Here is a 27566-nt window from a genome sequence, read left to right as displayed (position 1 = left end):
TTTTTTTTTTTTTTTAATTAAAACTGATAAACATTTAAACAAACTTTCTTTTCTAGCTTCTGAATATTTTATCTTGTTTGTATCTACACTTTTTGTCTATTCAACTTGTACTTTTTTTTTTTTTTTTTTTTTTTTTGAGACTGAGCGCTCCACCTCCCGGGTTCACGCCATTCTCCTGCCTCAGCGCTCCAGAGTAGCTGGGACTACAGGCGCCCACCACCATGCCCAGCTAATTTTTTCTTCGTATTTTTAGTAGAGACGGGTTTTCACCCTGTTTCATCCTGTTAGCCACGATGGTCTCGATCTCCTGACCTCATGATCTGCCTGCCCCGGCCTCCCAAAGTGCTGGGATTACAGGCATGAGCCACCGTGCCCGGCCTCAACCTGTACAGTACTTTCTATCCATTTTACTTTGGTTTTTAATATTTTTCGCCTTATGCTTTGTTTTGTGCAGTTATTGGTATGCGGTTGTAATACATATTTTATATGTACTTTAAAAAATTATGTAGTGATTGCCTTTATTGCATTTTTTTCTTAAATTCTTCATTAAATGTCAATTAAATCCTTAATTTCTGCTGATAGCCTCTGACTTATCTTCAGTTCTTAGCCTTTGCATTATTTTGTTTCTTAAACCAGTTACTTTGCCTTAATGGGGAGGATTTAAATCCTTTGTATTTATTATTATTCATTCTGTCTTCTGTCATCTATATTTTTTATCTTAACTTTTTTCTTAGTCTTGTTTTATATAGCATGGTACATATATTTTCTTTTGATTTTTCATCTTAAAACAATTACATATATATTAACCAATTTTACGTATCTGTTTTTCTTTTAGGTCTCCTGTTATTACTAGTTTTACAAACTTTATTCTTCAGATACGTCACCCCATAATCTTTTCTTTAGTGTGCTTGATTTTTCCACTGTTTTATCAGCAACTTAATTTTTGTATCATCGGTTATGTAATTTACTGCTTCAGCATTGTTTTTAAAGTTGTCTTTTGCAGTTCTCTGCATTACAATCGTGTTTTCAGTTTGTTTTCCTTTTTTCTGAGACGGGGTCTTGCTCTGTCACCCAGGCTAGAGTACAGTGGCACAATCCTAGCTCACTGCATCTTTCAACTCATGGGCTCAAGTGATCCTCCCACCTCATCCTTCTGAGTAGCTGGGACTATAGGCATGTGCCATCATGCCTTGCTAACTTTAAAAAAAAATTTTTTAGAGACAAGGTCTCACAGTGTTGCGCAGCTGGTCTCAAATTCCTGTACTCCAGTGATCTTCCCACCTCAGCCCCTGAAAGTGCTGATTATAGGCACGAGCCACCGTGCTCAGCCTGACCTTCTATTTTTTACCTTTGTGCCACTTCTTAAATTTTGAATAGGTTGATATTATCACTGATATTCTTAGCATTTTATATTTTGCTGTAGCAGTCTCTTTTCAGAAACAAAAATTGTTGTAACGATTTTATGCTTCACAATATATTGAAGCACCTTTCCTTTGTCCCCACAGCAAACCATCCTGGGGCTTGCCCATAGATGCTGTTCAGTGGGATATCTGCAATCTGCCATTGAGAACTGGTTCTGTGGATATTATTGTAACAGATTTGCCATTTGGAAAAAGGTGAGAATTGGTTGGGTTTTTTTTTTTAATGAATTTTACTTTAACTTACTATACTACTACCTGCAAGACTTGTAAATATGTCATTATTTTTCTTGCGTTTATTCTGTCAGGAAAAAATCTTGAATTTTAGCAGACTTAGCAGAGCTGTTTTCACTGAAAACATGATGGATTCACCCATTATATTTCTTCTGAGAACTCTCAGGAATGTATTAACTAGATTTTGAATCCTGACCATCATAGGAGGTTCATTTTAAATTACCTGTGATTCACTTTTAGCCCATTCTTGAATTATATATTTTACACAAAAGGTGGTGGAAGACTTGGTTCTGATTCTGTTTCTCAGCATAAATGATTTCTTTTCTTTTTTTTTTTCTTTTCTGAGACAGAACCCCGCTCTGTTGCCCAGGCTGGAGTGCAGTGGCACGATCTCGGCTCACAGCAACCTCTGCCTCCCGGGTTCAAGCGATTCTCCTGCCTCACCCTCCTGAGTAGCTCGGATTACAGGCACGTGCCATCACGCCCAGCTAATTTTTGTATTTTTAGTTAAGACGGCGTTTCACCATGTTGGCCAGGCTGGTCTCAAACTCCTGACCTCAGGTGATCCGCCCACCTCAGGCTCCCGAACTGCTGGGATTACAGGCATGAGCCACCAAAACACCCAGCCTAAATGATTTCTAATCACTTGTTTGGTTCATATAGTTTGACTGCTTATTAAACTCACTAAGAGGGCAAGTTATATAACAGTTGTCCAAAAAAATTCTTTTTGATTCAGAATTCTGAGCAGTTTACTAACTCAGCTTATTTCATTGACATGTAATGGCAAAGGTCTGGTTTCTAAAACTACAGCTATTTTTCATGCCTCAGGATGCATGAAACTGTTTTGTTTCATATACTCCTTCTATTTTGTATCTTTTGCAACAGTGTTTGACTCACTAGTCCTTCTATTATAGGATGGGATCCAAGAAGAGAAACTGGAACCTTTATCCAGCTTGCCTACGGGAAATGAGCCGTGTCTGCACACCTACCACAGGCCGAGCTGTACTACTTACTCAAGACACAAAATGCTTTACCAAGGTGCTATACACATTAGCTCAAAATCACAGCCTCTGGCAACTTTGGGATCTTTTTGAATAGATTTGGGGATGTTTGTTTGGATAAGATTTGTTTTCTCTTTCCCTGAGGTTTCTTAGCAGGCAGCTAAGAATCCTGGTTGGTATAAAAGTAGATTGTCAGACTAATTGCTGTGGTTTTTGTGTGTACACAGGCATTATCTGGAATGCGACATGTATGGCGAAAGGTGGATACAGTCTGGGTGAACGTTGGTGGCCTTCGTGCTGCAGTTTATGTACTGATACGTACGCCTCAAGCTTTTGTTCATCCTTCAGAAGATGGAGAAAAAGGAACTCTTTGGTAATACAAAGAATGAAGATGACTAATAGTACTTGTACTTCCCACCACTGGAAATGTTAGCATAAAGAACTTGGAGAAAAATAGTATTAACAAAAGTGCAGTCTGCACTCTTTAAACCTGTTTAAGGCTCTTCATCCTGATTAGCAAAAGGTGTGAATGTAATGTGATGGAATTTAAGTTTTATGAGACCAGGCACAGTGGCTCACGACTGTAATTCCAGCAGTTTGGGAGGCCGAAGTGTGCAGATCACCTGAGGTCCAGAGGCCAGCCTGGCCAACATGGTGAAACCACGCCTCTTCTAGAAATACAAAAATTACAGGTGGGCGCCTGTAATCCCAGCTTGCTCAGGAGGCTGAGGCTAGAGAATCACTTGAACCCGGGAAGTGGAGGTTGCGGTGAGCCGAGATCACACCATTGCACTCTAGCCTGTGCGACAAGAGTGAAACTCCGTCTCAAAAAAAAAAAATTTTTTTATAAGAAAGAGCTTTTCCTTGAAGTTCTTTTGAAGTGGTAGCTTAATTAGTATTTTGTTGAAAATACTTTCAAGATGCCTAGTGAAAAGCCTACTAAAGTGCTCTGAGATTGGGGTTTAGGACATTTTATTTTCAGGCTTTATAGCCTATTTTCCATTGTGTCAAGTGCAAAACTACCCTGGCCCAAAGGAAAGGCAGAGAACATAATTACATCTTAGGCCACATTTCATTGTCTTTGCAGCTTTGCTAATCCAGTTGCTCAAGTTCTTTACCTCAATCTGAAGGAATGAAGCATTATTATGTTTTGTGAATGGTGTTCAGCCTGTAAGACAAAATCTCACAAGACCTATAGGAAAGTTTACCATCTGCCTTAAATATTAAAATATCCATCTGTTATTCAGATTAACACATAGAACGAAAATAGAGGTCTAGGAATTATCAAAAGGTACTGCAAAAATACTGTTAGTATAGAACATTTCTATTTGTAAATAGCACATACATTGATAGATGGGGTATGGGACCAACAAACCAAATTAAAAGAAATTGTTTTTCTTTCAGTACACTAAGGTGTGTTTTCAAAACCAAACCAAGCCTGTCAGAGTATCTGTTGGCTAGTTTCTTAAAAGGCCAAGAGAAAAAAACTGATGTTATCTTTGGAAAACTTTTGGGAGTTACGTGAGTTTGTTATTTTCTCCTGGATCACTATTCACATTTAATTGCTTTTCCAGTTCCAACAAGTCCTTCTTGAGAGTTTTGTGGAAAATGGTGCTTCCCTGGAACAGAGAGTAGTTGAGGTTTTTTTGTGGAACTCATCATAGTATTATTTGGAGCCTCTGGCTGCATGCATTCAGGATAGATTTTCAGTGTCCTATTAATATTATAATAGTACTCCTCTTAATACTTTTCGATGTCTCCATTGAGAATAAAAGGACACAGTATCTTCGAAAGAAGAGTTTACATTAGCAGCACAGCCAGCAATCTTCATCTGGTTTCTCTTATCTCCTACCCCACGCTTCATAATGAATGGGAAATAAGATGTTTATGAAGATTTTATATCCCAGACTGGCCATTTTGCCACTATCAGAATTCCCAGCCGCTTTATTTATGGGCTGAACACAAAACTTTTCACCTGATAGGAGAAACCATTTAAACCTCAAATTAAGCAACCCACAGAACCAGGAAATTCAAGGACCATGTCCATTTTCACCACGATGTCTTTTTTTTTTCCCCCACTAAATGCGGGGTACCATATCTGCCAGAGTGGGTGTTGAACAAACGAATATTTTTGCCTACTAGCTTAGTTTTAAGGAAGTAATTTTTTACTTGAATCATCATAGCTTTAATCCTATTAAATATTACAATAAAAATTTGACAAGACTGATGCAAATATGTAGTGGGCAATAGTTTGCCATCTTCTTCTCTAGTATGGTGTTTTTCAATCTGGTGACTAGAATAGGCAATGGGCTATTAGCAGGATTCATAAGGCCTAGAGTTGAGTTATATGTGACATTGCCGCCTATTCATTATGTGACCTTGGGTTTTAACCTTCAAAGTGGGTCTCCCTGGACTAAAAGAATGTGAAAAGATGGGGAATCTGTAATCTGAACATGGAATGACTGAGTTACAGACCAGACATTGTTATTGGGAATGAAAAAGTCAATATATTTGAGGGGAAAAAATGTAAACATTGAGAAAGATTTTACAAATCTAATTAGGGGAAGATAGTTATCTCCCAATACTAGAGTGTACCAGAGTGCTTTTAAGGGGAACATTTGGTTACCCTTATTTCTTTTAAAATGGCAGTTTAGGAAATGCTGCCCAGTAGGCCCAATGTCAGATAGGACTCAGGTCTCCAATGCAAAGACCAAAATGTTAAGTTGAAGACTGAAAATGGAAGATTTGGAAATGTCTTTGGAACCTCAAGCACATTAAAGCTTGTAAGTACTTCATATTCATTAATAACCTAGGCATAGAAAAAGATACCCTTATTTTCAAGCATAGCCTTTACAAGTTCATGTTAGATGTCATGAAGTTTAGTGAGGAGTAAAAATCTATGAGGAAAAACACGAACCATTCTACTCTGGCAAAAGTTCAGGAGAAACACCATAGACAGACCTGTATACCAAATTTTAAAACATGTTGAATAATGTGAAAAAAAGTATCACATTATGAAAGGCTTTCCTGTCGCCCCTTATACTTTTGTCTCAGGCTAACATGTTTGTTAATGAGTTACAGTGGTGAAGTTAAGGAAATCTGCTTCCTGTCATAGCATGCCCATTATCCCAGCCATACAGGTTTAATACCGGGATTCACTTTAACCCCATGAAGTCATTCAACAGGTACGTGAATATTTATACTTTGTGTGTTGTGCTAGAGTAGCAATTTCTTAAACTTTGTGGCCTCAGAGAATCCCTTCACATTCTTAAAGATTGAGGGCCCCAAATCACTTTACTAGTTATTTTACCATATTAGTAAAATATTTAAATATTATAGCAACAAATGCATTAAAACATTTTTATTATATATTTTTTTAAATAGGTGCGTTGTTTTACATTTTGGCAATTCGGTTTCCCTAAATGTCTGACTTAAATAGAAGACAACTAGATTTTTGTTTCTTTTGCATTCAATTGGTTACAATGTTACTTGCAGTTTTCTATAATCTCATGTATTATTCATTAGGAAAATATAGTTCACTGAGTTATATAAATCTCCCAAATATTGGCCCATTTTACTTTTTACTACCCAAAATGTCATTGGCTGGGCACGGTGGCTTAAACCTGTAATTCCAGCACTTTGGGAGGCCAAGGTGGATCACCTGAGGTCAGAAGTTCAAGACCACCCTGGCCAACATGGTGAAACTCCATCTCTACTAAAAATACAAAAATTAGTAGCCGGGCATGGTGGTACGTGCCTGTAGTCCCAGTTACGCAGGAGGCTGAGGCAGAGGTTGCAGTGAGCCAAGATCATGCCACTGCGCTCCAGCCTGGGTGACAGAGCAAGGCTCTGTCTCAAAAAAAAAAAAAAAAAAAAAAAAAAATCATACTCAGTATCACTGTCTCATGAAGTTTTGGGAAGCTGTCAACAAGTTCTTGATATTAGACACAAGTTTTCCCAAAATTCTGATTTTGACTCAGCATTTGGATTTTATCATTGAAAACAATTGCTGTCAGTTGTTAGGCTCCAAGGAAATAATAGGTAATTCGGCTTGCATGAGTGCTTTTTCTTGAAACCACCATTTCAAAAAGTTATGTACTCAAGGGTTTAGGTTTAACAAAATGTCACTGCTTTCACAAGGACATTCTTGAATGAAACTGGTTTTCTTCTTTTGTGGGGGTTCCCACCCCAAATGCATGGCAGTGAAGAACTTATAGTTTGATGCCACTGCCTCAGTTTGTGCCAAGGTGCCTGAAGTTTTACTTTTACCTACTGTTGTCTTATCACCACTTTTACAAATGTCAACATATAGTTTAGGATAAACCATGAGATTTTAAAAAGTTATTCTACACTTGCATTATTTCAGGACATGTGTTTGTTGCCAGGCTTTCACGTAAGAGTATCTTTAATTAGTTGATGCTGATGCCTGGCAAATACAAGCCAAGTAACAAGTGCAGGCACATTCATGCACGCATCCATTTATAAGGTATAAGCACAGTCAGCCCTCCATATCCTCAGGTTCTGCATTTGCAGATTCAACCAAACTTGAAATATTTGAAAATATTTGAGAATATTTAATACAATAGTACAAATATAAATACACAACGTAACAACTATTTACAGATGTTATTTACATAGCATTCACATTGTATAAAAGTATCTAAAATCTGGAAATGATTTAAAGTATATGGGAGGATGTGTGTAAGTTGTATGCAGATACAGCGCCATTTTATATAAGGGACTTCAACATCCTTGGGTTTTGGTGTCCTCAGTGAACGGCCACCAAGGGGGGGGGAGTGGTGTCCTGAAACCAATCCCAAGGCAAGGGACAAATGTATATTTCTAGATGAGATATTAACTCAGAATTCATGTCTGCACACACATCTTTAACGACAAGTTGCTGTACCACTCAACAGTGGCACTACTGTGATCTTTTACTTACACTTCAGCCAGCAGAGACATTCAGCAATGTGAGATTTTTAAAGTTTCTCAGCTATTGTGTATGTTTCTAGAGTATAATAAAGTAACTTATCCTTTAAAATACTTAAGTAGTGTTTTCATTTCTAGCCTTAAAACCTGTTTTTTTTTTTTTTTTTTTAACAGTAGTGGCATACCTGCATTAAAAAATATCTTACCAAAAAAAACAAAACCACTCTGAATTAGTTTCAAAATGATGCCACAACATAGGTGGCACCAACACTATTCAAAATCATTCCATTCCCATCTCTAAAAAAATTTTTGGCCGGGCCGGGCACGGTGGCTCAAGCCTGTAATCCCAGCACTTACGGGTGGATCACGAGGTCAGATCGAGACCATCCTGACTAACGCAGTGAAACCCCATCTCTACTAAAAAAAAAAAACACAAAAAACTAGCCGGGCGAGGTGGCGGGCGCCTGTAGTCCCAGCTACTTGGGAGACTGAGGCAGGACAACGGCGTAAACCCGGGAGGCGGAGCTTGCAGTGAGCTGAGATCCGGCCACTGCACTCCAGCCTGGCTGACAGAGAGAGACTCTGTCTCAAAGAAAAAAAAAAAATTTGGTCGGGTATGGCGGCTCACGCTTAACAGCTCAACATTTTGGGAGGCAGGATCACTCAGGGCTAGGAGTTGAAGACTAGCCTGAGCAACATGGCAAGATCCTGTCTCAAAAAAAATTATTTAAAAAAAATTTTTTAAAGCCCTGGCTTGGTGGTACATGCCTATAGTTCCAGCGGAGGCTGAGGGAGGAATACTGCTTGAACCCAGGAGTTTCAGGCTGTAGACTATGATGGTACCTGTGAACAAACAGCCTGGGCAACACAGCAAGACCTCATCTCCAAAAAAAGACAAAAACTAAATTATTCTACTGCAGACATGATAAGGTAAGTATCTCCAAAGTAGAATGACAGGTTTCATATTTTCATTAGTTTGAGTCAGTCCTGCCAAATCAATCTTGTTTTTTATTAGTATACAGATGGTATAGCCGGTAAGTAAATGAGAAGCAGTCTTTTTAAGCCATTGATCCATTCTTAAATGAGTATTTTAGAATAAAGTTATTCCAAATTGTAAAATTTTTAAATTTGGTTATTCTGGGAAAATATTTAAACCACTATTGCAAACAAAACAACAAAATGTACTTATGTTTATGCTTAGGCACACAGAAAACTACAGTATTTTAAAATAACAACTGTACAATATTGAGGTTGCAAAGATTACTGAAGGCATAACCTAAAATTGAGTTGGTTTCTAAAATGGGAAAAGGGGAAAAAAAAATTTCTAAAAACAAGTATGCATACCTAAACCTAACAACACCTTAGAAATTTCAAGTACAGCACCATTCATTAACATCAATGAGGATGTCATCACACATCATGCAGCCTCTGTACACTGTTAGAATAAATGAAAAAGGCAGGCATCTTGCTATCATGACAATAGTTTTGATCTCGCAGACCTCTCTGTGCTTAGGCAACGGATAAAGCCATAAGAACTGTCCTGCCCACAAGGAGCAACCTAAAGTAGGAAAAAAACAAAATTACACAATCATTATTTACAATTGTGAAAAGAGTTCTTGAAACATTCAGATGGAGGATACAGTGTAGTAGGGGTGAGGGTATCAAGAAGGCTTCCTTGAGAATTGATGTTTTGAGACCATTCTCTCTTCTCAATAACTGATAATTTGGTTCCTGAATCCTTTAACTTCCTTACCATTGTCACTCCGAAGCCAAATCTCATTACCTCATGTCTAGACTACTGTTAAGAGAACCAATTAAGTGGTCTCTATAGCCCTCAATTTATTGGTGTATCTATGGGAAAATTGCTCAAACTCTAAAAGCCTTACTTTTCTACTCTGTAAAATGGGGTTTTATATATAAGGAACATACTAAATACACAGGTATACCTCAGAAGCACTGCAGGCTCAATTCCAGAGCACTGCAATAAAGCGAATCTCATGAATTTGTTGTTTTCCCAGTGCATATAGTTAGTTATGGTTATACTATACCATAGTCTATTAAAAGTGTACAATAGCATTATGTGTAATTGATATACGTCACTGCCAAAAAAATGCTAACAATCTTTTTGCTGGTGGAGGGTCTTGCATCGATGTTAATGATGGCTACTGACTCATCAGGGTGGTGGTGGTGGTTGAAAATTGGGATAGCTGCGGCAATTTCTTAAAAGACAATGAAGTCTGCCACACTGACTTCCTTTCACAAGACTTCTCTGTAGCATGTGATTCCCTTTGATAGCATGACAGCATTTTACCCACAGTATTAACTTTTTTTTCCTTTTCCTTTTTTTTTTTTTTTTTTTGAGACTGAGTCTCGCTCTGTCGCCCAGGCTGGAGTGCAGTCAGCTCACTGCAAGCTCCACCTCCTGGGTTCACACCATTCTCCTGCCTCAGTCTCCCGAGTAGCTGGGATTACAGGCATGTGCCACCATGCCCAGCTAATTTTTTGTATTTTTAGTAGAGACGGGGTTTCACCGTGTTAGCCAGGGTGGTCTCGATCTCCTGACCTCATGATCCACCCGTCTTGGCCTCCCAAAGTGCTGAGATTACAGGCATGAGCCACTGCGCCCGGCCTCCCTTTTTTTTTTTTTTTTTTTTTTTTTAAAAAAAGACAATCTCACTTTGTTGCCCAGGCTGGAGTGTAGTTGTGCCATCTTGGCTCACTGCAACCTCCTCCTCCTCCCTGGTTCAAGAGATTCTCCTGCCTCAGCCTCCCAAGTAGCTGGGACTACAGGTGTGCACCACCACACCTGGCTAATTTTGGTAGAGATGGGGTTTCACCATGTTGGCTAGGCTGGTCTTGAACTCCTGACCTCAAGTGATCTACCAGCCTTGGCCCCCCAAACAGCTGGGATTGCAGGAGTGAGCAACCACACCCAGCCAGTAGAACTTATTTCAAAACTGAAGTCAACTCTGACACCCCGGCACTGCTTTATCAACCAGGTTTCTGTAATACCTAAATCCTTTATGGTCATTTTGACAATGTTCACAGCAACTTCACCAGTAGATTCCATCTCAAAAAAACCACTTTCTTTGCTCATCCCTAAGAAGCAACTCCTTATCCATTCAAATTTGATCATGAGATTGCAGCAATTCAGTCACATCTTCAACACTCTACTTCCAATTCTAGTTCTCTTGCTATTTCCACATCTGCAGTACACAAAAGGCATTCAATAACTATTAGTTCATTTCTTCTACCGACGTCTCCATTAGCTTTTGCCTATAGTATGCACTACAGAATGTTACCATTATTTGTTATAAGTAGTACCTTATTATTACATTATTTGTAAGCAGTACCTGAAGGTCTGAGATTAGATTTTAAATCAAGGTCAGTAAACATAGAAAAGGCTATGAAGACTGTTGACTGAGTTTACCAGAATCCATACACTAGAGATGAGATTAGTTAGGTGATAAAATAACCATTCTATAAACATGATCTGAAACTATGTTACTGTTGTCAGCAGGAAAAGTCAATTTTACATACGTTTAAAAAAGAAAAAAAAAACCCAAAACCAGAAAACAAAAGATGACAAAGTATCAGGACAAAAAAAAGGTCACTGATGACTGATCTCTAGGAAAAAAGCTGGAAAGCAGGATTACTAAATGTAACCATGACTAAGATAAAAATCAGAGGCAGAAAGTCTTTGTCACCAAGAAGATACACGGCATAACAGAAGCAGAAACAATTCATCAGGTTTAACCCTGGTCTAGATAAAATAAAAGTATTTGATTCAATACTAACACTTCTCTAATAATCCAATATATTATCCAATCTCAAGAAGAGTGCGTCACAGATAAGAAGTCTTCTTGAGATGTCCTCTAATATAAACTAATATGCCACTAAGAAAGCAACCTGCAAGTCCAGTACCAGACTTCTGTTATTTGTGACCTAACAAGGTGCTCTACAATTAACCTAATAGTCAAACTAGAGTGTTGCAAACCAGAATTATATAATTATGCCAAACCTCCATTCACAAAAAATATATGGAAGTAACCTATCTAGTTTAAATTTTGCAAATCTAACACACACACACTAGCCCTCACAAAACTTTCACCAGCTTTCTCATGCAAGTACAAGTGTATAATATACTTAATAAATTTGTCTTACAAGGGTAAGAAGTAGTATGTAACTACTTGAAAAGGAGATAGGTAGCTGGTTAATTTAAACAAAAAGCCCAAGGAAGTAAAGCACAGGATAAGGATAACTGCAGTGGTTAGTACAGGAAACCCAAAGAAGAACTGAATGGTGGGATAGATGTATTCAGAGACCACGAGGCATCAGTTTCCTCTATGAATAGAATATTAGGAGACATAGATGAAATGTGACCCTGAAGTCTGTCCCAAAAAGTAGCCTTGTTTATATGTTTTGTGAGCTTAACTATTACTGGAGAATCAATTTCACATATAAACCAACAAAACTAACATTTATTGAGCTCCCAGCTGTGCTTAGGCACTGAAAAACAAATCACTCTCCTTAAGGATTGCAATTAAGCAGGAGAAACACAAATAAAGTGAACTTCTCTTGTTCAAAAAAATGTATTTTAACATTCCTTTTAAAAGGAAAACCTGACCTGCAAGTTTCCAAAATATTACTATTCCTCTTTGCCTCTCAAAATTCCCATTGTTGTTTTCAGGAGGAAAAAAGTTCATTTGAGGAAAAATTGAGGGACACATACTGTACAATTGAGAAGAGTTTCTATGAAATTGTGATCATTTTTGGCAGGTAAATAGGCGTATCAGAGTCAGCAAATGAACTTGAAAAGATACTGAATTATACTGCCTGCTCTATGGGGTTCCACCTTCCCCAAAAGAATTCAGAATTTTTGGGTGGTCTGAGAATCTGCATTAAGAGAACTCTCAGCACACAGGAGGTTTGAAGACCGCTGACCTAAGGGTCTTATTTTCTAAAGAGAAACTTTAAAACGTATTTTTTAAATGTATTTTAAAAAGTATATTTAATGGCCCAGGGCGGTGGCTCCCGCCTGTAATCCCAGGACTTTGGGAAGCTTAGGTGGGAAGATCACTTGAGCCCAGGAGTTCTAACCTGCACAGCACAGCAAAACTCCATCTCTACAAAACAAAAAAAAAAAAATAGCTGGGCATGGAAGCATGTGCCTGTAGTCCCAGCTACTCAGGAGGCTGAGGCAGGAGGATCACTTGAGCCCAGGAAGTCAAGGCTGCGTAAACCATGATTACACCACTGCAATCCAGACTGGGTGGCACTAAGACTCCGTCTCAAAAAAAAAAAAAAAAAAGATAATTAAAATGTGTAAGACGCTACATTAGCATATAAAAAGCATTTGGTGTTAAAATGTTGGTATTATAATTCCTCAGATAAAATTTACTTTGTGATTGTTTTCTGTAACTCAAGATATGATGCTTAGAGCTCCTCCAATCAAGTGTTTCCAAGAAGTAAAAACTTGTAGGACAGAAATTCAGGCTGGGTGCATTTATATCATACAGACCTATTCTTCATTTAAGTTCTGATATATTTAACTATGTAGCTCCTGTAACAGTTTAATGGAATCTCACCTCCCTAAAATTCATTATGCATTTTTTTTGAAATCCAAACTCATTAACACTTGCTTTCACTGTTGTCCAAGGCAGGCACATCTTTAAAAATGGTTTGTTGGACTTAGCTTTCAGCTAAATATATAAAAAATAAAACAAGCAGTTAAATAAAATTTAATGGGCCAGAGAGCTTCAGCTTTTATTTCCTTATTGCTCAGTACAAAGAAACAATCAATGTCCATGTATTCTGTAATCCACAGAATAAGTCTGTGGCTACAGCTACACTGTCCACAGCTGCAATTTAAATTAGATAAAATTCAGTTCTTCAGTCATGCCAGCCACTTTTCCAATGCTCAAGATGAATAAAATGTCAAACCATAAATACATTTACATGTCGCTCACTCACTTACTTAGGGTTGGCTAGACATCAGAGTATACTAGGAGCTCAGGAGTACAAGACACAAGACACTGTTCCTTCAAAAAGCTCAGAATAAAGACAGTTTAAATCAGCAATGACAACCCGAGAAGTACTATGAGCCACGCAGTACAAACTGCTCAAGAGTCGGGAGAAAACGGCTTAATAGGGGAGTTTGGCTCATAGAACAAGAGACCATGGAAGGCATGACCAAAGGGGAGATGACATTTGAATCTGCAGGATTAAAAGCAGCAAGGGTAGCATTCCAGAAAGAACCACCCCACAAAGATATATGACAATGTCTATGATTTGGGTAACTGCAATTCATTCCATGTGACTTCAGGAGAGAGGTCATGTTTGTGCGTGTAATATGTGGAAAATAGTGAAAAATGAAAAAGCTGTTAAATTGAGGTAAGTCTATCCGGGGACCTTATGCATCACACTCATGAGAACAGAATTCATCCTGTAAACCAGGGGTGTCCAATCTTTTGGCTTCCCTGGGCCACACATAAAGGATAGCTGATGAGAAAAAAAGAAAAAAAAACCACCACCACCAAAACAAAAACAAAAACACCCCACAAACAAATCTAACATTTTAAGAAAGTTTACAAATTTGTCTTGGGCTGCATTCAAAGCTGTCCTGGGTCCCATGCACCCCGCGGGTTAGACAACTTGCTGTAAACAGTGAAAGCCAGTAATGGAGTTTCATCTGTCATTTTCATGCTCTATCTTCCTTTAGGACAATCATTCTAACAAGATGTAAGATGGATCAGAAGATAATACTAAAGACAGAAACAGCAATTTGGAAGCTATCACACAGGCATCTGAGCTCAGTTACTGTTGAGAACAGAAATGAAGGGATGCCTCGAATGGTATTTAGAGGAAGAGAAAAGGAGATGTTGCCTAACCTCAGGTCCAATTCTCTGTAAAGAAGTAGTCAAGATCACCCGGACTGTGAAGAGGGTCAGGGATAGAATCCCAGCTAAGGAAAAAGGATAAAATGAAAATCCAGGTAACCACTTAAAGAACGAGAACTAGGGAGGAATAAAAGCACTGCTGGGTAAGAGTAAAGCCCCAGCTCAAGCCTTAATTTGTGGTGGAACCAATCTGTCTGGTTTCGTGAGTCACCAGGCTACCCAAGATCAAGAGAGGGAGAAAGCTAGTGCTATGTCTGAATACTGGATGAGCAAGTACGACAAATGGAAAATAGGATCAAGTATGAGTGAGAGTTGCTAAGATGCCTGGTAGGGATGCAAAGGGGGAGAGCCTGGGGGGAGAGGTGGAGGCAGGGAAGCACTGGTTTCTCAAGCAAAGGCTAAAATTTTTCTATTAAGATTTAATCTGATGCTACACTTTGGGAGTGCAGCAAGGGTCTCAAATGGTGTAAAACTCAGGTGATCAAGCTTTACGTCTATCTCTAGAAAAATACTCCAAAACTGATCATAAGTAGTGATAATCTGCAGTCTAGTTGCATAAAATCAGCCCCAGGTGAATCATTAGGCTCCATTTCCCTACCCCACCCTTATTACAATAACCTCGACACCAAGTCAAGTCCGTGGGAAGATAACTAATCCGACTCGCCCCTCAAATCTCACACCTGCTCACTCCCCTGCAGGGCAACGCCCAGGCACCAAGTTAGCCCCTTAAGCCTAGGCAAAAGAATCCCGCCCATAATCGAGAAGGGACTCGACATGGAGGCGATGACGAGATCACGCGGGCGGGGACAAGAGGGAGGGCTTCTTCCAGGCCCAAGGCGGTCCTTACAAGACGGGAGGCAGCAGAGAACTCCCATAAAGGTATTGCGGCACTCCCCTCCCCCTGCCCAGAAGGGTGCGGCCTTTTCTCCGCCTCCTCCACCGCAGCTCCCTCAGGATTGCAGCTCGCGCCGGTTTTTGGAGAACATGCGCCTCCCACCCACAAACCAGCCGGACCGACCCCCGCTCCTCCCCAACCCCCAAGAGTGCCTGTAGCATGTCGGGCTTGTCTTGCCCTTCAGGCGGTGGGAACCCGGGGCGGAGCCGCCACCGTCGCAATCCAGAAGTCTCGGCCGGCAGCCCGCCCCCGCTTCCAGCGCGCGCTTCCTGCCACGTTGCGCAGGGGCGCGCGGCCAGACACTGCGGCGCTGGGCCTCAGGGAGGACCGTACCAACGCCCGCCTCCCCGCCACCCCTGCGCCCCGCGCAGTGGTTTCGCTCATGCGAGACTGGAGCCAGTAGCAAAGGCCCGCTCCCACAGCATCGGCAGCCAATCAAGTGTCGAAGGCAAGCAGGCGGCGGGTAAACCGACTCCCCCGAAGGAAGGGGAGGGTGGAAGGACGCCCGCGCCGGAGCCCAGTTTCACTGACCCTCCCCTCAAGCCACGGGAGGCCGGCCGCGCCCGCACACCCAGCATCACCCCACCTACCTACCCGCCCCACCCAGGGGGCATCGCGAGCGTCACTAGGCGGCTGCGCACTCCCGACTCTGTAACTGACAGGCACTTTACTCCAACCAGAATACGCCATTTGTGTTTTCACACACGGCGGGAGGAGAAATGGCCAATCAGCGACAAGCGGCAAGCCGGAAGCGCTCCTCCCTCTGCGAGAGCAATGGCTCCGTCCGGTTTCGAGCATTTTCCGCTCCCTTCTCCCTCCCCCTCCGGTTGCCGCAGGGCGGGCCTCCCTCCCGCCTGCATCCAACCACCCCTTTCCCTCCCGAGGTAACAAACATTATGTTCCCGACTTCCCACGGGAAAGGCAATCCCCGCAAGCCACCAGACGGTCACCCCAGCCACCCATCCCCCCCCCAGTACACCGCACCTCCCTTTCCACCAGAGTTCCGCTCCCCTACCTAGCCGAGGCTCTCTGAGGAGCCGGAGCCCCAGAGCACAGCCTCTTCTCTAGGCGGCCCCGGCGGCTTCCGCTGATTGGCGGCGAGTGGGCCAATGGGTGCGGGGCGGTGGGCGGAGAGGCCAATGGCGCGGCGGGAGGGGGCGTGTCCCGGGTGCCCCTGGCGCCGGCGCTGGGAATCCCCGTGCGGTCAGTGGCGTTTCCGCTCGGGCAGCGGGCTGAGTGAGCTGCCGCCGCCGCCGCCGCTGCCGGGGAGGGGCGGCCGCCGCCGCCTGCGCTCAGAGACTCACGCAGCCCAGTCCCGCCAGTCCGCCACAACAGTAAGTGCCGGCCCCCTCTTTTCCTGGCCCTCCCCTCCCCCGCCTTTGGCTCGCTCCGCCTTTCTGCCCCCCACCCCCACCTCACGGGTACGGGCCATTCCCGGCCAGGAAACGCCGTGGCGCCGCGTTGGGCCTAACTCGAGTCCTGCCGCCTCCCGGGAGTGCCGTGCGCCGCAGCCCGGGCCTAGGCCCTGGCAGCGCCTGGGACAAGGTAAGGGTCCGACAGAAAAGAGACCGAACCTCACGATCGGGCCCCAGGGGTGGGAAGGGTCACCTCCTCCGTCTCCCCGCGCTCGCTCTCCTTGGGTCGTGGGCTTGGCCCTCCCCAAACTCTTAGCAGGAGGATGCTGCCCCTTCTCATCCCCCTCGCCGCCTCGCACACACCGTTGCAGCACCCCATTTTCCCAGGGAGAGAGGCCCCGTCTAACCTAGGAGACCCAACTCCCCTTTTCATGTCTTTCCTGGGTCAGGACGCTTCCCCTCCCCCCACGCCTCTTCACCCCCTTTCCTGGGAACTGCCTACTCTACGTTTACCTTTGCCTTGAGGAGAGGCCTCTCGCTGCCCTCCGCTCGAAATACACAGGCATACTTTTTTTCTCTCCCGGATCCCCCACTCCCTACCCCCGTTCTCGCGGCCTTGTGACAGACAACTCTGATCGCTCTGGGGGCCGCAATCTCCCCTCCGTAATCTTCCTGGACGCCTTCCCTCTCGTTTTCTGGCTTCCCACCTCAGATGGCTGCTTCCGAAAGGCATTACCTTCGCCACCCCCACCACACGTTCTCTGGCTCCCCGTGGCGTGTGCCCCAGCGTGTCTGAGATAGCCTCATTGAATGTGTAGGGTTCGAGCCTGGAGTTGAGCCAGATTGTGTCGTTTTACTTGCCTTGGGCGTGGAGAGCGATCTTGTGAGAATATCTTCAAAGGCAGAAAATTTTACCTTTTATGAATTCTCTCTTCCTCTGCTTGTAAGTCGGGAATGTAAAGAGGAGGGTAGGAAAGAGCCCTGGTTCAAGTAGGTAAATCGCGTGAGAGGGAAAGTTTAACTGTTGGGAAAGCCCCTTCTATGCTAATTGATTCTATAGAGCCCTTGCATGTCTCACTTATTGGGCGTCAGTGGTCTTTCTCTTGGATACGGATGCTGCAGCCAGCTCTGCTCGTCTGGGTCAGGGGTGCGTGTATGACCTGCATTTTCTGCTTTCTCATGTTACTTGTGCAATGTATTCACCAGTAACTCATTTCTTTCCCAGACCTCTGGGTTCCACTGGGCTTTGTCTATATTTAAGTTGATTTCTCCAATTTCCTTCGTGCACATAGGTACTGAACGAATCCCCAAGTTCTCTGCTAATTCCCATCATCACTTGACTAAACAAGTTGTTTTTAGATGACATATTTGTGACCAAGGTCATATTTACATTTCTTTGTTGGGCAGATGTTACATAGCTATACTTGTGATTGGGGAGGATCCAGCTGAGTGGAGTGTGCTGAGCTTTTCAGGAGAGTGTGTACTCTCTCTTTGAAATTATTTTTTGGTTGTTAATTTTATTATTATTGTTTTTAGGTCACAGAAAGTTGTAAATGGTAATTTTAGATGTGTGGGATCTGAGTTAGGGCTAAAGCAGAGAATACTCACATAAGCAGAGGTTTCTGGACTCCATGGAGGACATAGGGCATTTTTTTTCTATTGGATTTCTTCCAGTTTTCTCAGGATCATTAGTTCTCTTCTGTAGCCAAAAATTCTGGCCTGTTATGGGATTAGAGTCTTTAAGGTTTACTCAGACGGGCATTATGTGTAGAAAAATGAATTATGCCCTTTGGTAGGACATGACACAAGGCTCTGTTTCTAGCTGCAAATTTAAATTAGACTGTAGAGTGCTTGGGAAATTGGCTTGCAAAAGACCAAAGCTTAATCTTCACTTCTAAACTGCTGGCTTAATTAAGATGGATATTTAGAATTTGGTAAATGTTGATTTTTCTAATAAAAGGCTTTGGTTTAAAAGGGTGACCTTAGGATTGTTTCTTTCTAAAAGCATAATTCCAGCCCTTCTGGCATGGAGCACTGGTTCAAAAAAAAAAAAAAAGTGTGTGTAAGGAGTGGGGGTGGGGTAAAGAGAAGGTTGTTCCTTTGGGTTGGATCACAGGGGTGAGTATACAAGGCAGCAGCAGCTGCTGGCTCTGGAGCTCTGGTTGCTACGTGAGAAGCTTGAGTAGTGCTGGCTGCTGTCTCCAGGGAAGGACAGCAGTGCAGCGTCCATTAAATGCTGCTGGCTGCAGGGAGCAGCACTTAGGCGATGGCTGCTTCAGGACTAAGAAGAAACCTTGCTTTTCTGAGAATTTTCACTGCTGAGCTGGTTTGCTTTTTATTGGTGGGGAGATGGGAATTAGCAATTCATAACCTCCTACCCATTTATGGGTATTGGCATCTGGAAACTGGATCATAAAGACTTTCTTTTTTTGTTTGATTTGGTTTTTGTTTTTTGGCAGATATTTGTTTTTTATCTAGATAATTGTGCTTGGACAGGACTAAAAGTTCCATTAGAGTTTTAATTTTTGAATCAGTTAAAAAACCCAAGTAATAATTTTAAGGATCTTTCTGATAACCACAATGGGAAGAAAATAACAGGAATTTTTTTCCTGCAACTGACATATCATGTTTTCCTCCATCTCTTTAATCATAGAATCAATTCTTATTATTTTGTTATGTGTCTCCTTTCTATTAGACCATATTTACCTTATAGATGATTTGCTTAACATTTTACTAAGCTTGGACTCTTAAACTCTAAAAAGAGGTGCCATTTTGGAGTGGTTTCTAAATAAATATTTCTTCTTAATTTGTGTATTAGTAATAAACTTCTCCGGATTAGATATTTTCTTTGGAGTTTGACTTATAAGATTGATTCATTATATACTTGTTGGGTATAGCCTTCTGACATCACAAATATATGTCTTTGGCCGTAATCCATCTGAAATGTAGGACACACTAGAAGAAATATGCAGAAATCGAGTAAGTCTAGTTCAGGATACCGAGAAGATGGCCTCTGAGCCCCTTAGGTGATCTCCCCTCCCCCACAACTCTTGAACATTAGGATGATCTCTGATTAAGCAAAACAATCTGAGCGTGGAAGAGCTTGAAGGAGAACCACCACCACCAATTATATGCAATACTGGACATATGCGTGTGTGCTGTTTTTCTCTCCCAAGACTCATGTATCTATACTTTTTTCTCCTCAGAATTTTGATTTGTTCATTTTTGTGTAAATGTACTTAAATCTCATAAACATCTATAATTTGTAGTATGACTCTGGCATTTGTGGCAGGGAACCAAAAAGAATGGAAATGAGTTTTGTCATTCACAAATGTGGCTCACGTTGTTTTCCCAGTAATAAAAGCAGACCAATGAAACAGAACCTTTAATGGATACTATTTTAGGAGGTTCCAATTCTTATTACTATCACATAGATAAGATGCAATAGCAGATAAATATGATTTCATGTATACTGGCTGTTTGACATACTTAGGGTTTAAGATAAAAATGTCTGTAGTTTTTTACTATGTGGCTTAAGTTGCCATATAAAATAATTGCTTTTTCACTCGAATTTCCTGTTGTTTGGAACCTTTTGTGCTCTTGATATAATCATTTTTTAGAGGATCATACAGGGCCTTTTTATAGAAGGATTTACTTAAGTAATATCCTTGAAAACTTTTTTATATCTTTAGATACTGTTTTCTGTCCAGGTACTGACTTTCTGAAATTATTCTGGCTTTTCTGGGGAGAATGACTATTTCGTTTTTACCTTTGAATGAGGAAACAATAAAGTGCAAAGTACAAATTTGCAGATCATTACTTTTGCTTTATCTTCTCCCTATTGAAATAACTTATGAAAAATTAGGCCGTAGTTAACAGCAGTCAATGACTATTGAATACATTTTATCAGAGGGGAACTGGATCATGAATAAAATAACATTTTAAAAATAATTTTTGGCTGAACTCTGGTGATTCATCAGTTTAATTTGAAGTTAGGTCTAGCAGTGAATTTTATTTATAAAAATTGTATTTCAAGTGTTGAAAACTGGAACTTCTTGATAGTATATTTTGTTTGAGGCATAAAACTTTGTGCAAAATGTGTAATGTATATTTAGTAATATAATTGGTAGTCATTTATAATTAAAAATGTTTTTTCAAGGGTACTCTTTAGAAAATAAGTGTAATATACCTATGATGGGCAGGGATTGGTACCATTCCTTGTTGCCAAAAATTCCAAAATATGTGGTAAAGTGATTGATTTCTCTTGTGGTTGGGATTCTGGGAAGTTCATGAAAGATGGAGAGAATACAGTTTCCTTCACTTAGCTGTATACATTTTGTTAAGTCTTAGGAAAACTGTTTTATTGTATCTTTATGAATTGCATAAGATACCCAGTAACTTTGAGGGGAGGTGCTGTTAGAAAGCATTATGTTGGAGAATTCCCTTACCCTGGGACAAAATGCGTTCAGAGTCTTTAACACTTATTGAAGGGAACTCTGGGATATAATAAAACAAACAATGAAGGTAAGCTCAGTCTGCTTTATATATGCCCTACTGAGCAAGGAATTTGTAATCCCATCGTGCCTCACTCGGTTATTCCATCATATTGATTTTGTTTGCTGAATACCTGAGGGAATACCTTACTTAATGTAAGGTCACATTAAGTATGTTTGATATGAAGACAGGAAAGGAATTTTCTGCTTCTTGGAATAATGTCTTAGTATTTTTAAAACACTAATTTTTTATATCAGGCCAGTTTTGCCTGATGCCCATGTCTGTTGCTTTGGTTGGGCTGCTGCTTTCTCTTCTGTGCTCTTCTGGATTCCTTGTGGTATAATGATTCCCAGAGCTTTCATGGCAATTTGAAGTAATAAGAAGCATTGCCTTAGCCATGTTAGTTACGTGTACACTTTTGGCCTATGTTATGAATCACAAAAAGCGGTAGCTATAGGAATGTATACAGAATAGATTTCTGTCTGGGGAATCAAGTTTTTGATTTGTGCTACCTAATGGAGGGAAAAATGCTGAATTTCTTGCTGCTCTGTTTGAGAAATAAATGGAAGCATGGGAGGAGCCAGAGACCTCTGCAGCAGGATTTGGTCTAAGTAGAAAAGGAAGATTTTTGTTTCAAATTGCCAGCTGCTTATGTCAGACTGACTCCCTTATTAGGCCTCCAGTAGGCCTGTCAATATGGCCAAACAGCTAGATAAGTGCGGGGCAGGACAAAGGGCTCTTTGCACAGCAGGGAGGCAATGTTGGTGGGGGAGGGGCAGGAGGTAGGAAAGGCAGGAGGAGGAGGTTCTTTTCCCTGGGAGATTATTCAGTTTGGCATACAATTAAAGAAATCATTTTTAGTTCCCACTCAAGCATTGAATTTTTGCCAGCCACATACTGTTAACCCCAAATTTGATACGTTTCAGAATATCTTGTAGGGATCCATTCTCACCAAGGAAAAATTAAAAAAAATAAATCTCTGTATAGGTTAAAATAAAATAAATCCCACCCTCTGCACCCTCCTAAGTAAGTTACCTCCCGAGTAGACCCGATCTAGAGCTGAATTCTCAGTAAGAAATGGAAAAGAATAAATCTTTTTTATCTATCTGAATAAAAACACATTGTAATACAATGTGTTTGTTTGGGTTGGGATTGAACCTGAACATGTAGAATAATTTGTTTCCCTTTATGAAATAGTTGCATGTCGTTGTCTACAATTTTATTTCATTAAGATGGAGAGCACCTTACAGCATTCATGTGTTGGGTTGCCATCATGTAAAATGCTAACTGAAGAAAGGCTACTTTTTATTTCAGCCTCATCCTTAGTTCCTGGAGAACCTGATATTCCCTGGAGATTACTCACTCACCCCACCTTTTGGTTTAGGCAACCTCCTTTGATATATTTATGCTCAGCTCCCATGCAAGTGGGATGGTTGCATCCAGTTTATTAGACTTAATATGAATCATAGAGTTGGAAAAGATCTGTCGGTTATCTGGTCCTTTAAAACAAAATCATAATGAAATATTTTGAAATTTGGGTCCCTGTTGAAGTTTTCATTAAAATGTTAAAGGATCGGTGTTGTGAACAACATTTTAGTTACTTTTAAAATAAATGTTTTGTGCCAGTTCTTTTTTTAAAATAAAGAATTTCATTTATAGGCAAATTAGCTGGCAATTATTTGCATTGTGATATGAATTTCTCTTTTATGAAGAAATATATGACAAGGTTTTTCAAATGCCTTAATGTTATTTAGTCAAGGAGACTTTAATTTTTAGAATATTTGGTTTGAGGCCGGGCGCGGTGGCTCGAGGGCCTGTAAATCTCCAGCACTTTGGCTAGAGGCCGAGACGGCGGATTACTAGTCAGGGAGATCGAGACCTCCTGGGCTTAAACGGTGAAACCCGTCTCTATAAAAAATACAAAAAAGTAAGTGCCGGTGCGGGTGGTGCGGCCTCAGCCTGGCTGGACAGAGCGAGACTCCGTCTCAAAAAAAAAAAAAAAAGAAATATTTGGTTTGAACAGTTTTCCAAGAGCACATCTGTTGCTTGGGTTGAGGTACCACCTATACTGCAATGTTACTAAACTGGCCTTAAAGTTTTCCCTTCTGTCTATACTGCATGCAACAATAAAGGGAACTGGAATGCTAATTTCCATTTATGGATTAGCAAAAGACATGTTTTAACCAGTTAGTAACCAAAAAACTGCCTTTAATACACATAATATTAAGCAAGCCTGACGAAGTTTTGTGTTACTTCTCTCTGTTAAAGAAAACTGGATGTGTTACTACTTAACATTATATTGTTATGTGTAATGGTCTTGGCAGTAATTATATAGTATTTTGACCTAAAAAAAGAAATTTTGAGTAATTATTATTGCAATTAGTTAGAAGTTTCTCATCAGTAAGATAGCAACAGCATTAACACAAAATCTAGTGAGCTGTATTTTATATTACTACAGAAATTGAGGGTAGTCATTTCTTCCCTTTATAATTTATTCACATGGATTATTTCCATAAATTTGTGGGACTAAAATAGAAGCCATCTAGTCAAGCCCCAGTCTCCATACCAGACAGTTTTCTCTGCATGTGCTGTGACCCACATTGCCAGTATTAAACATCCTTTATACCCTCCCTCCTCCCAGATAATTAGAAATTTCTTCAGTGTAGCTTCCATTGCTCCTATTACCTGGATCTTGCTAGAGGACCTAAGAAGTTCCTGGCAAAAGTGAAAGAGTAAGGGACCACATTTTGATTCCAAAGGTTTTGATAACTGTTAGGGCTCCCCAAACAGCTAATCTCATTTTCACTAAGACTTACCCAGCAGAGGGCTAGAATGGAGGTGAAACACAAGCACTATACCTCATCTTGCCTGTGCAGCTGCTCCACCTTATTTCCTGCTATTATTATCTCACAACGCCTCTTCCCAGCAAAAAGAAACTAGGACAAAGGGGGAAAATTGGATGGGCTAATTATGCTTAGGTTGTGGGCTTGTTTATATGTACTTAAATACAAAGCTAATTTGCCACATTCTTAAAAGTCTCTAGTGATAGAGATTTTATAACTTCTGTATCTTCTTTCTTTCTTGATAAACCATTTCAGATTCTCAGCCTGTCGGAAAGAAAGGTTTTAAGCATACTTAATTTTCGTTGGCTGTTCACACAGTCATTATTACCACCAGATGCCACTGTATTATTAGCTTGAAGAAAGGTGGACTGTCTTCTGTGGATAATATCTGCAATTTGTATTGGAAAATACTAATTTGTGTAAATCTGATTTATGACTAAAATAAGGCTACAAAATTAGACCTCTATGTATGTTTACCCTGTTACCTTCGTGGGGATGAAATTAATTAGCTCTTTGAATATAAATTTTTCATGTTTCAGAGTTCTTTTTTCAAGCTGCATAATTTATGTTCTTCAAGCCATTTTTATCCCATACCACCCCACAAAGGGGGAAATTTTATTTTTTATTTTTATTGTCTTTCAGTGGTGAAATTTTCCCCTCCCCATTCCTGAAATGTGAAGACTCAAATAAAACTCAGTAATCTAGTAAGGTATATGCATTGCTGAATATAGTTAAGACGATTGTTTCATCATTCTTAGATATTATGATCTGGTTTGAATCTGGTTTCCAGGATCATGTTAGCATATTTAATACTGTTGACATGTTAATTTTAATACATGCCCTGGTAGATCTCCTTGCTTTCATTTGTGCCACTTGTTTGTCATTTTGTATGAGAGGGGTTTTTGTTGTTGGATTTTCTCCCCCGTCTTCGTGTCCTGTTAACGTTCTTTGGCTTATGTTTCAAAAATTCTGTTTCCTACCACCAACCTCTGTACATGCCACAACACATACAATTTGTACTTTCACAGCTTCTGTGAAGGAGGATGATCTGCAGTTAATAATCAACTGTTTGGGTATTCTTGGTATCCAAGGAAGGTTTTACTTAGAAGGAAGAACCTGGAAGGACCTGTTGGCAATTAGACTACTTCTGCGTTTATTTTACATTTTTCCTTATTGACGTAGGCTGTTGAGAGTTGACTTGTTTTGTAAGAGAAACCAGATTGACAGAGGAGAGCCCCAATCAGATAGAGTTATTTTAAAAAGAAATGTGTTTATTATGTTAACATTTGAGGTAGAATGTAAAGGGAATATTTTTAAAAAACTTTTAGTTCTAAAGACAAAAGAGTTTAACCTAAAACAGAACAAAGAGAAGGGCCTTTGAAGCAATATGATGGATTACATGCTGAATGTAGCATTAGAATGTTGTATGAAAGCATAAATTTTTATTTTCTCAATTTCTGTGATACAAACTACTACGCCCATGGAAGTATGCCTTTATGCCCACATTCTGAAATATATTCAGTAGAATGCCTTAAAAAAGAATAGATCTGAGGAAAATGTAAGAGCAAGTCTAAAATTTTGAAGTCCTTTTTAAAATGTTATTTTTTCCTAGACAAATTTAGTGTTATTTGTGGCAAATAGAACTTTAATGTTGTAACTCAGTAATAGAACAAAATAAGGGTGGGTTTATGTGTCCATGCACATTTTAGGATGGAGCTAAAAATTATAGGGTCTACATACCAAATGGTTACACATTTTAATATTTGGGCTACTTTTATTGAAAAGTTTACCCAATATTTAAAACTTTTAAAAACAAAGTGGCATAAAATATTCACATATAAATCAGGTAGCCACTTTATTGGTGGCATATTATGTAAGTGTACTAAAGCCAGATATTTACTGTTAATCCAAAAATGTGAAGATTACGCTAACATCATATATAGATCTCAGAAGTTCCTGTAGCCAGCCAGCCAGGCCTGGCGGCTCACATTTGTAATCCCAGCACTTTGTGAGGCCAAGGCAGGCAGATCATCTTAGGTCAGGTGTTTGAGACCAGCCTGACTAACATGGTGAAACGCCATCTCTACTAAAAACACAAAAATTAGCTGGGCATGGTGGTGTGAGCTTGTAATCCCAGCTACTTGGGAGGTTTAGGCATAAGAATTGCTTGACCCTGGGAGGCAGAGGCTGCAGTGGGCCAAGATTGCACCACTGCATTCCAGCCTGGGAGACAGAGCAAGACTGTGTCTCAAATAAATAAAAAATAAAGAAGTTACTGTAGCCATACCACTCTTACTAGGCCATGTGTGGAGTCCCAGGGGAAGACATGTATTTTTAGAGAAGGAAGACTCTAGGTAGGTGTAACCTTCCTCTTACAGTTTATCATGAACAGTAGTATGAAAAGGAATGGCTGGAAGTTTGCAATAGTACACTGAGCAGCAAGAGAAATAAACATATCCCACTTCATGAAATGACCATGCCAGCCAAGGGAGATGGAAAACAATTTTTTTAATAGCACACTTCATTTTTTTTAAAACACTTCAATACTAGGAATATGTTTCCATGGCAGATAGTTACCCCAAAGGATTATGTCAAATATCTCTGGTGAAAATTAATTTTAAAATTAATCTTTTGGCTGGGTGTGGTGGCTCATGCCTGTAATCCCAGCACTTTGGGAGGCCAAGGCAGGCAGATCACCTGAGGTCCAGAGTTCAAGACCAGCCGGACCAACAAGGAAAAACCCCATCTCTACTAAAAATAGAAAATTAGCCGGGTATGGTGGCGCATACATGTAATCCCAGCTGCTCGGGAGGCTGAGGCAGGAGAATCTCTTGATCCCAGATGGCAGGATTGCAGTGAGCTGAGATTGCACCATTGCACTCCAGCCTGGGCAACGAGTGAAACTGTGTCTCAAAAAAAAAAAAAAAAAAATTAATCTTTTATAGATAGTGACCATATGTTTTACTTTCTTTGGGATAGTCCTGGTTTATACCTGCTGTCCTAGCATAATTAGTAATAGCACCCCTTTCACTCTCAAAAATGTCTCCATTTGGACCATAATTTATATACTCGCCATAATTACAGAGGATTATGAGACTTTTAGTTGCTACTTAGCAACCTAGCTTTTCTTGATAAAGCTCTTCTGATTCTGGAGTTTCCCGTGCTGCAGTTTATCTGTTGACCTCTCTGAACCCCCATTTCCAAATCAGCAGTTTTTAGAATGTCTTTTTTCTTTTCCCATTAGTTGGTAGTAAGGGAAAGGGTAGGTATAGATTTGATTAATTTTTTATTATTAAAAAATCCAAATACTACAAAATAGAAAAATAGACTCCCTTTGGAGTTTATTAAACTGTTAGTTTAAAAGTTTCCATTTGACCAGGATAAGGTCCATACATTGCAATTGATTGATAAGTTTGAGTCTTTATAGATTCTCTCTGTTTTTTCCGTGTAGGATTCTTTTTATTATTATTATTATTATTTTTTTTTTTTTTTTTTTTT

At 40.3% G+C, this 27566-nt stretch overlaps 2 protein-coding genes and 1 pseudogene across 20 annotated transcripts in view; 2 read left to right on the top strand and 1 right to left on the bottom strand.

Moving 5' to 3' along the window:
- Positions 1 to 4449, top strand: part of THUMPD3 (THUMP domain 3 tRNA guanosine methyltransferase) — a 24874-nt gene extending 20425 nt beyond the window's left edge. For all 3 annotated transcript variants that reach the window (XM_017874154.1, XM_017874156.1, XM_017874155.1), the window contains 3 exons: positions 1506 to 1616; positions 2567 to 2690; positions 2881 to 4449. In XM_017874154.1, the coding sequence (XP_017729643.1) occupies positions 1506 to 1616; positions 2567 to 2690; positions 2881 to 3030 (385 nt within the window). In that variant the 3' untranslated portion in view covers positions 3031 to 4449. The remainder of the gene's footprint in view (positions 1 to 1505; positions 1617 to 2566; positions 2691 to 2880) is intronic.
- Positions 4450 to 12773: 8324 nt separating this feature from the next.
- LOC108530946 (uncharacterized) lies at positions 12774 to 16381 on the bottom strand (annotated as a pseudogene). Its single transcript, XR_001886029.1, has one exon. The product of XR_001886029.1 is annotated as an uncharacterized LOC108530946 (transcript).
- A 201-nt stretch (positions 16382 to 16582) lies between these two features.
- Positions 16583 to 27566, top strand: part of SETD5 (SET domain containing 5) — a 92093-nt gene continuing 81109 nt past the window's right edge. For 12 of the 16 annotated variants that reach the window (XM_017874141.1, XM_017874143.1, XM_017874140.1 and 9 more), the window contains exon 1: positions 16583 to 16921. The gene's annotated coding sequence lies outside the window, so the exon portion shown is untranslated. The remainder of the gene's footprint in view (positions 16922 to 27566) is intronic. The other 4 variants (XM_017874145.1, XM_017874150.1, XM_017874132.1 and 1 more) reach the window with 2 other exon arrangements.

This window comes from Rhinopithecus bieti, unplaced genomic scaffold (genome assembly GCF_001698545.2).
Source record: "Rhinopithecus bieti isolate Rb0 unplaced genomic scaffold, ASM169854v2 scaffold_7049, whole genome shotgun sequence".
Lineage (NCBI taxonomy): Eukaryota > Metazoa > Chordata > Mammalia > Primates > Cercopithecidae > Rhinopithecus > Rhinopithecus bieti.
This window is presented reverse-complemented; position numbering and strand designations above follow the sequence as displayed.